The 9,501-nt window shown below is 49.2% G+C and overlaps 2 protein-coding genes across 2 annotated transcripts in view; one reads left to right on the top strand and one right to left on the bottom strand.

Moving 5' to 3' along the window:
- The window catches only part of LOC135828949 (CAP-Gly domain-containing linker protein 1-like), a 19,442-nt gene extending 15,606 nt beyond the window's left edge, over positions 1-3,836 (top strand). The window contains exons 12-14 of the mRNA XM_065341382.1: positions 1,023-1,207; positions 2,113-2,150; positions 2,822-3,836. Of these exons, the coding sequence (XP_065197454.1) occupies positions 1,023-1,207; positions 2,113-2,150; positions 2,822-2,830 (232 nt within the window). The 3' untranslated portion in view covers positions 2,831-3,836. The remainder of the gene's footprint in view (positions 1-1,022; positions 1,208-2,112; positions 2,151-2,821) is intronic.
- Positions 3,837-4,929: 1,093 nt separating this feature from the next.
- Positions 4,930-9,501, bottom strand: LOC135828956 (uncharacterized). The gene is made up of 2 exons (XM_065341391.1): positions 8,452-9,501; positions 4,930-6,219 (listed from the first exon to the last, which is right to left on the bottom strand). The coding sequence occupies exons 1-2, from the start codon at positions 9,361-9,363 to the stop codon at positions 5,995-5,997; spliced, it is 1,137 nt and encodes a 378-aa protein (XP_065197463.1). The 5' UTR covers positions 9,364-9,501; the 3' UTR covers positions 4,930-5,994.

Genomic DNA, 9,501 nt, shown 5'->3' with positions numbered 1-9,501 from the left:
TGTATTTTTTATAGGGGGGTACTAAGTCATTGGGGAGAACTAACTTACGGGGAAATACAGTATTTGTGTTCTAAAATCTGAGTTGCTTGTTTTCTCCTTCCCGTGGCCAGGGAATGTAGGACAATATGGAGGGGAGGGGGGGGGGGGGGGGGGGCGATAGCCAGCCATGGCAGTAAGCAAAAACAACGCACAAAATATGATAAATTACAAGAGGCAATAACCTACACAGAGCGAGGCAAAGAGAAACGTGTGCAGTGTCCTTGCATGTGTACGGGAGGTCGGCCAGTAGTGCGTGCGTGCGTGTGTGGTACATGGTGAGTGTGTGTGTGTGTGTGTGTGTGTGTGTGTGTCCGATATGTTGGAAGGCTACCTTCTTGCCAAAGCATTTGGAGTTTCGGCTAGTTTCGGCTCCACGATCCAGTGTGCCGTTACTATAATAGCTTTCATGACTGAGGTTGTTGGTATGTCTGTTGGCTCTGGGTTTCCAGTACTCAGTAGCCGAGGCTGGTTGGTAAAGTAACTCCAATTTCACTTCAAGGTACCAGTGCATCTAGTGTCTGTTTCTATCAAAGCAGCGTGCTGTCTATACTGGTTACCCCAGCAAGTGTAGGGTGTGCATAGGTAACTATCTTGGCCGTTTTATACCGATGTACTCCGTGTGGTGTAGACCAGGTGTGCATCGGTGGTCGATTCACATGACTTCGCCAGTTGTGTGGATTAGACAGTTATCTGGCACAAGTCTTGATCTGTCTCATTCAGATCTTGTTCGCTATCGTTGCTATAAGAGAAAATCTGTGGGTGCACATCCAGTGCATTTGCAGATTTGCGTGCTTCTCTTGCGACGGGCGTATACATGGTACAAGGTGTGTGTGTGTGTGTGTGCTTGCGTGCGTGTGTGTGTGCAGTACGGTTTAGGCATCAGCTCAATATTTTCTCTGATTTTCTTTTTTCCTGTGTCTTTATGTATGTTTATACCTGTCCGTGTGTCTGCTGTTGTATCTTCGTTTGCTTCCTTGCTGCAGCGCCGTCAGTAACGAGGAGGCCCTTTCCAATCGCCCCGAGCGTCTGTTCTGCGATATCTGTGATGTATTTGATCAGCATGACACGGATGATTGTCCAACACAGGCTGCTGAACCCGAGCCCGTAGCTGAGTCACAGAACCGCGTTTCACGGCACGTTGAGCGACCATTCTGTGACTCATGCGAAGGTACGCTATGCTTACCACGCTGGGTTGATACCTATGTCAGTCTCGTACTGGCTCTCTCTCTCTCTCTCTCTCTCTCTCTCTCTCTCTCTCTCACACTCACTCACACTCTCTCTCTCTCTCCCTCACACACACACATACTTTCTCTCTCATGCTCTATCACACACGCTTCCATTCCCACATGCCCATCGCTGTAGCGATATAGCGAACAAGCTATGTTGGACATGACTATCTGTGCTGGGATTACACCATTGAACAGGTTGCAAAGGCTGAAGAATTGATCGCCACTCCTAATTCCTAGTTACTGGCAGTGCTCCGTCCCGACCTGCCCGGATAAGGGGGGGGTCTACTGCTCATACATGTAAGACCTGACGAGCATACATGCCAACCGTACAGGGTTTCCCGGGACAGTCCAGGGAATAGGGTGTTTGTTCCGGGGTCCAGGTATGTGCTGCGAAAGTCCAGGGGTTAAAATGGGATCTATTGAAATCGAATTTCTCCTTTTTATGACGCTTTATCAGTGTTTCCTCGAACTTGTAGATCCGTTGCACACAGCACATAGTAGTCAGATGTAGTAGACTGAAAATACATACGGAACTGCAACGGGTCGCCGGTATAACGGTAGCCAACAGAAAGTTTACTTGTGCAGTTACAGCTCAATCAAGTCAATGCAATCATTGCAATGACAACCCTTGTGATTGAGCGGCACCGATCATGAAAAATACAACTGCTAATGATGGATGCGCGAAAAAATTGATGTCCAGGGAAAACGGACAAAATCAAGGGAATTCAGCCTCGTTGCCCAGGGAACTCAAGCCTCCTGGTTGGCATGTCTGGACGAGAGTGTTTGGTTTTGAACGTTTCCCATTGTTCTGGCTGTTATTTTGTTTCTCTTTGTCCCTGTTCAGTGTTTGGCCATTGGACTGACGACTGCAATGAAGATGAGGTGCGTAGGCTACACGGCACTGGATCATTAGAAGAGACAAGTGTAGTCGTCCTTCTTTAGTAGGAGTGAAGCGATTACCCTTTTGACTGCCGAACAACCTAAACCTTTATTGATCGGTTATCGGTTATTTTTTGATTATTTCTTCCACTGATAAAAGCAGTATTAGAAGCTGAAAAAAGCGAAAATTTAGAATTTGAAATTGATCCTGTGTTGAAGAAATTTTCCTCGCACATCGCTGGTCGATCTAGTCATACGTGACAATCATGCACAGGTGTATACTGTATGCATAATAGAGTTATCCAAACTTTTCGAATAATCGATTCGTTAGCTTGTAACGATTTGTATTTCGAGTATTCGGTATACAAAGGCACACAATGAAAACCTTGGCGAATTCGGTGTAATCGTTTCACCTCTACTCTTTAGTCCAGCACACTTTAGAGACCAGCACCTTCAATGAACCAATAGTAATACCTTTTAGTAACCAACTTGTGCCCACTGTCCAGGGATGCACGGTATGTACAGTGGGACAAACGTTGTGTAGAGCAGAACACAAAAGAGCGTCTTATACTCCGGAAAATACGATAGTTCTGGCTGGTGCTCGATATTGGAGTGTTGTGATGGAAACCGCGTTTGTTCGCTGTGTCTGTGCCTCTTTTTCTTGTGAATCGCAGACATTTTAGATGCTCCACCGTCTTCTGTCGATGGAGCCGTCTTCTGTGGATGGAATCGTCTTCTGTGGATGGATATTCAGCGGCGAACCTGCTGCTCCAGTCCAGCTACAGGCAGCTTCCAGCTGAACGGTGCCTAACGCCTTTTTTGGTATTCCGCTGTCTGATGCTGACGGTTTGTGCCTGTGAGCTGTGTGTGCGTACTGCCTGCTAGCCCTGCAGTGCCCCCGTTCCCACGTCGTTCCTGCACACTATGTTCTGTTCAGCGTGTGGATACTTAAGCTTGCTACCAAGAACTGGTAGCTGTACCGTTCGAAAACACTTTTGAATGAAAGGTTTTCGTTTTTTACATAACGCTCGGAAGGCCCACTGCGAAAAACCTACATGATAGTTTCATATTTACCAGGTATAGATGGAAAGTATTTTTTTGCTTTTACGAATTATTTTTGTTGGCATCCGTGCAGCATACACTCCGCTATGCGTACATCACCAACATGCACTTGTACATATCAATCTAGCTAAACCTGAGCTAGAAGAAGCGGCTACATACTCGTACCGTGCGATGAGCTGATTCGCTTTGCGATCTCTGCGTCCCTCCAATCTTGGCTTTTTTGAGGGAATTCGTCGTGTGCCGTGCGATGAGCTGTCTCGCTTGCTATCTCAGCGCGTTCCTTTTGTTCTTGGTTTTTCAAGGGCTTTCCCTGCTGGCTGCCCGTGCTGTCGTGCAAGGTGGTTTCTCGTATGCTTGTCTTCGATGCTAGGGTAATGTGTGTTCTTTCTCTCTCTCTCCCTCTCTCTCTCTCTCTCTCTCTCTCTCTCTCTCTCTCTCTCTCTCTCTCTATCTCTCTCTCTCTCTCTCTCTCTCTCTCTCTCTTTCCTCTAATTATCCGCCTTTCCTTTATTTCGTGCTTCATCTGTGCTCAAAAGTTTTTTTACTCTTTTTGTACACTTAGGACCTTCGGAAAACCATATTTTTACCAAACCCTTTTAGAATATCATGCCGAATGGCAACATCTGCGTCGGAAATGTCTTTGTTGCCTGTCGTCTGTCTATGCTGGCGAAGAGTGCAATAACAGCACACGTTGTGTTGCCTGGCATGACTCTCTCTTTCTCTCTCTCTCTCTCTCTCTCTCTCTCTCTCTCTCTCTCTCTCTCTCTCTCTCTCTCTCTCTCTCTCTCTCTCTCCCTCCCTCTCCCATCGCCTTCTGCTATGCCTCTAGTCTGTGTGGGTGTGGACTGTGGAGACAAACGATATGGGTCACAGACATTCACACTTTGCTGCTACTACTGCTACTGCTGCCAGCGCTGCTGACGGGGTGCAGATGGGCCTGTGGGTTTCCAGCCGGGAGTCGTAAAACCCTCACAGGGTTTTGCGACTCCCTGCTGGAAACTGTTATGGCTCGCTGGTTTCCAGCAATTACGCTGTGCTGTTGTTGAATTGAAATTTGGGATCAGTATTTTTCCACTTGAAATAACATCCACCCCAATGCCTCATTCTTAGCATTCTTTTATTCGCTTCCATGTAATTGGGCTTCTTGCCCGTTTGGTATTGCGAATTCAAATAAAAAACAACAACAACAACAACAAATTTGAAAGAACACAAGAACAAGAAAATTAATTATTCTGAAAAAGCGAGCATCATTCTCAGGACAACAACGAACAGGAACAAAACGGTTCTCATCCCCGTCATACGGCCATGGAAATGGGATGGGATTTCTGTGTGGAGGCCCGCCACTGTTGGAAAATATACTGAGTCTGTTCGTGGTCCCTTTCCAATGCAGACAGCCCGGTGCTCTTGAAAGCATGTAAAGAGCCTGTGTATGATAGTGAACCGTGTCCCGTGCATGTGAAACTCTGCCGTCACAACACAGAGACTGGATTGACGGCATCCGGGTAAATCTACCGGTCGCAGGATTCAAAAGCTTTCAACCCTTCCCCCACAGGACTCACACACACACACACACACATACAAACACCACAATACACTCTCCTGTTCATGCCTTCCCAGTCCAATGCGATTGCAGACCTGAATAATCGAGGGTCAGATTGGTCCACTTCTGGGACAGCACTGGAAAACCCATTCATAATTTCATATCAATATGGTTTTAAACTGTATTCAAGGACAGTTCTCTTGAATCATGGAGTATATAATAACGGAGTATGACGGTAACACACGCAACAGAACATGGCAACCAGCGGTGGTTACTTAGAGCAATAATAAAATCATACTGTATATATCACTGTAGTTATAATTGATAAATATAAGCATTGAAACGTTGACAGCACTCAACACAACAGCTCAAAACATTGCGTAGAACACCAGCAGGGGAAGAGGATAAGCTATAGAACGGGTTTTGGTGGTAGTGTAAGTCAGCGACGGACACCCCGGGGTCCAGGGAGCGTCAAAAGTCCGGTAGAAAGCCTTAGCAATAAGTCGCAGGCGGCGAAGGAAGCAGCGTGCGTGCGCCTCGACGGCAATAGAAGAGAAATGTGCTGCACGGCAGTGTGCAGAATTGAAAGTTCGGTCGCAATGATCGCGGGATTGGCCCCGGGAACATGCAAGAAGGTAATTTGTTGGCTGAAACGGCGCGCGTGGAACAGCCGGCCAGAGTGGAAGACCTCCGGAAGGCACCGTCACGCTACGGCCGTGGTGAAGGGTGGCATGAATCACATCGATGAGCGATCAGAGGCAGCAGAAAAGACCGGAGTATAATATGACGCTCCGGCTCGTCACAAACATTTGGCAAAGCCAGCACACTGAACTATGGTACTGATAGAAGTAACAGGTGTCGACAGAAACCAATCGTACCGCACACAAATAATACATGGGTATCATTGGACATGGATGACCAGCATCAGCGAGCATATAAACTGAAAGAAACATGCGCACGTACACCCACACACACACACACACACACACACACACACACCACACACACATACACGCACGCACACATACGCACACACACACACACACACCAGGAGTGGCGCTACACTGCCACCATTATGGTCCAAGAGCGGCAGGCTGCTGAACACAGGCGTGCCCCGTGCAACCCGGCGTAAGGCAAACGTATAGACGAAGCCACACCAGGTGGCCTTATCTACCGGGAGCAACCAGGCTCGGCACGCTCTCGGAGGAAGGAACAGAGTGGGCATCACGTACCGCTGGCACACTCTCAACGTCGCGGAGCTAGCGCGATGCCTAGCAAGATAAACACGGCTGCTGCAGTGACGAGAAGAACGCCGCCAACCGTCAGCGGAGTAACGGGCTCCGCTGCTGCTGCGTCTGCCGGGCACACGTCTGCAACAGCGTTGGCGCCGGCTGCATAGTCGGTGTCGTCTGCACCTGCATGGACGGTGCCCGCCTGTGTCTTCTGCTGAGAGTAGTTGAGCAACGCCATCTGCAGAACCACGCAAACACGAGACGGGCAAACACGGACAGCAAGGAACAATCACAGATCAAGCACTGGTCCGTTTCCACATCAAACGCACACAGAAAATTCCAGCAGAGTGAAACTGTGGAGTACAAAATTAATATCGTATTTTCCGGAGTAAAGGCCACACTTCAAACACCAGTAATTCACCCTTGAAAAAGTCGGTGCGGCTTACACTACGATGGTCGATTTAATGGTGGTGAATGGGGTCGATGTATGTATTTTTGTGGAAAAAAATCTCGGTGCGGTTTATACTCCGGAGACTACGGTTGTGCCGTCGTGGACACATGGAAATCCGGTAGCACGTCTAGCGGCCCCAGGGCACTGGCCATGCAGCCGTGGGTAAGCTGTACCACCAGTACACAACCGCCAAGAGTGTGCAACTCCAGCCATGGGGTCTGCGACGGCAGAACGTCACGTGATGAACACATACACATTATTCGGACTTGGTGCAGATGTGTGCGCTGGAAGTTACATTTTTTCTCGTTGCATCAGGTATAGAGCACATGCACTTTTTTGGACACTGCCTAGTACCCCGTTTCCAGTCAATAACCCTCTAATACAGTGAACCTGTCTAAGACGACCGCTCAAGGTACCTTCAAAGTGTGGTCTCTGTAACCAGGTGGTCTCCTTATCCAGGGTCATTTGACTGAAAATAGCATCCCCTGGTAAAAGTTGCAGTGGTCGTCTGGGACAGGTGGTCGCCTTATCCGAGTGGTCGCTGCCTTGACAGGTTTTACTCTAGTACATTGTACTTAAGTAGTACGTTCTTTTTCCGACCAGACGGGGCCACACGACGCTTGCAAACACCAGCACGAACAAACGAAGATGGCATCATCGAATTTATAATGATGCCATGGTGTTTCAGAACAGTGGAAAGAAGCAAACCGCGCCAGGATCATGCCGATAACATTATGCTCAAAAGATTCTTCACCAGTCCAGTGATCTCGGCTATAGAATGCCTTGACTACGTTCCACTGGAGTTTTAATAATTATTTGTAAACTTGTGTTGTATAATGACCTTTTATGCATCGGACTATTATGTACCATATCTGTGCCTCTACTTTGCTATTGCTTTCTGTTCTGGAACTTTGCCATGCAGTGAATGCGGCTGTACTCGTCTCGTGAGGTCAGATTTCACTCGCCGACTCTGGATTAAAAGTCCGCAACACATTGGACATAAGCTAGTCATGACAGTCCTTCACCTGTACTGTAGGCTGTAGTGCAGCTCAAGAACATTCCCCGCGAAAGGGCATCTGAAAATAGCAACCGCTCATCAGTACTGCATAACGTCAGCAGGATGGCGCTAAAACATCGGCCCAGCGCTGATCACCAGCCGTCAGACTTGTTTTGATGACAAGGCGCTGCATGAGATTACATCAGACATAGTCCCAGCTCCCAGCACTCCAGGCCGACAACACAACAGCACGCATGTCACCGCGCGACCGCGGCCCGTCAAAACCGCCGCCCCGGGACGTCCCGTTGCCCTGGGAGACACGCGCGCACCGCGTTTCCCGCCGCTCGGTGGCATTGTGTGGGCTCGTGCACGCCTGCGTGCCCGGCAAGCCAATCTGACAGCGTGTCAACTCGGTCAGTACCCAGAGAAGCAGAGACCACCACAAACTGCAAACAACATCACGCATAACCCATTCACACAGAGAGCCAATAACAGCGCAAGGCGACACTCGGAAAGCGCAATCGGCCGTCGGATGCTACACTGCTCCCATGCCTGCTAATGTGACGGCACAATGAGCTCATGCGTGTACTTTGAGCTACGGAACGAGGAAACGGTAGAGATCTTCAAAGGAAGTATGCGAACACCCAAATTTTATATCCACACCAGGTTCTGCTACCCTTGGTGCCCCTCCATGATGGCTGTGCGACGTCAGGTGATACATACTAAGAAAACTAAGGCCGGAGAGCTATCTCACCCAAATCCAATGGCCAGAATGGTGGAAAGCCAGGAGACTACAACAAAGCCTACTCTTTACATGATAACGATTTTCAGTTGAGCAACGCTCATGCGCATGGAAAATGATACAAGGCTCTGTAAACAATACACACACGCTGAGCAGTCACGGTGTGCAAGCATACTGATGCCGCGGCGCGTCCGTTTTGTTCTTCTTATCATCGAACCGTGCATGTAAACCAAAACACACAACTAACTACAGCGTACATAGCCATAGTAACTGTACTCACCCATCCGCCTTGAGATTCAACCCAGGCAAGAAAGTTGTCCGCGATGAACTTCGCCGCCCAGGCCAGCACCGTGTCCTCTCGGCCCATATGTTGGGCAATGGCGTGGCTGAAGAACAGGAACGCTGCGATCGTCTGCCAGCTCATTCGGCCGCCATCTGGAACGAACTTTTCCTTCCCTACCCTTTCGAAATCAGGGTAGATGATGTTTCTGATCAACACCAACTCACCTACACCTTTGCAAGCAAGCTGCTTGGCCTCCGCTGCATCTCCAATGGCCGCGAGCCGCTCCACAACAAGCTCGCAGGGTGATTTTGGCGAGGAGTTGGAGTGTCGGGCTTCCGCCGTTGAATTAGCTCGGCTTGGCATGATCAGCTTCTTCAGGCTGCCTCTCCGCCGCATCAACAGGGTTGCAGGCCCGTCCGAGCAGGCCTGGTCGTCCTGGTCCCATTGTGCACACTGACCAGTGATCCTTTCTGTCAGCACCTCACTATCACGGGCACAATCAACGGTAGTAAGTCCATTGCTGCTCTCGCCAACTGTTTTTAGTACAGGATCTTCAACGACAAAATCATCCGAATCATCTTCCTGGTCGGCTTCGGCCAGTGGAGGACAATGGCTTTTCGCGGAAGCGCCTAGCTGGACGTTCGTGCTGTTGTTGTTGTCCTGCAGAGGTTTGAGCCTCTGTCGTCTGTGGTCGCCGGACTTTCTCTGTCCGCGTAGCAAACTCGGATCCTCACTGAACGACCTTCGCAGTCCAAAACGAGTACGGTTCGCGGCGGAAGCTGACGCAACGGGCCAGGCGTCGACGGAAGCATCACTGCTGTCGCTCCGGCGTGAGAAGAACTCCAAGACCAAGCTTTGCGTGGGAACCTCCACAATGGACGGGGTCGGACAAGGGCTTGCGCTCGCCATGGTTGAAGAGAGAAGGAGGACGTGCACTACATTCAAGTAGTGTCAGAGAAAGGTAAAACAATTTGGAGGACAATCAGATTGAAACTGTGCCAACAGAAAAAAAGTCCCAGCGATGCTGTCAGTTTCTTTTCAAAGAAT

The sequence above is a fragment of the Sycon ciliatum genome, chromosome 12 (assembly GCF_964019385.1).
Source record: "Sycon ciliatum chromosome 12, ocSycCili1.1, whole genome shotgun sequence".
Classification (NCBI taxonomy): domain Eukaryota; kingdom Metazoa; phylum Porifera; class Calcarea; order Leucosolenida; family Sycettidae; genus Sycon; species Sycon ciliatum.
The sequence above is the reverse complement of the archived record's forward strand: the minus strand, read 5'-3'. Positions and strand labels throughout refer to the sequence as shown.

What these genes read in the sequence shown, in the direction of transcription:
- LOC135828956 (XM_065341391.1), bottom strand. Translation starts at nt 9,363, where the DNA reads ATGGCGAGCGCAAGCCCTTGTCCGACCCCGTCCATTGTGGAGGTTCCC. An exon ending in TTGAATCTCAAGGCGGATGG is followed by an intron (nt 6,220 to 8,451) that starts GTGAGTACAGTT and finishes GTGGTTCTGCAG; the next exon opens with ATGGCGTTGCTCAACTACTC.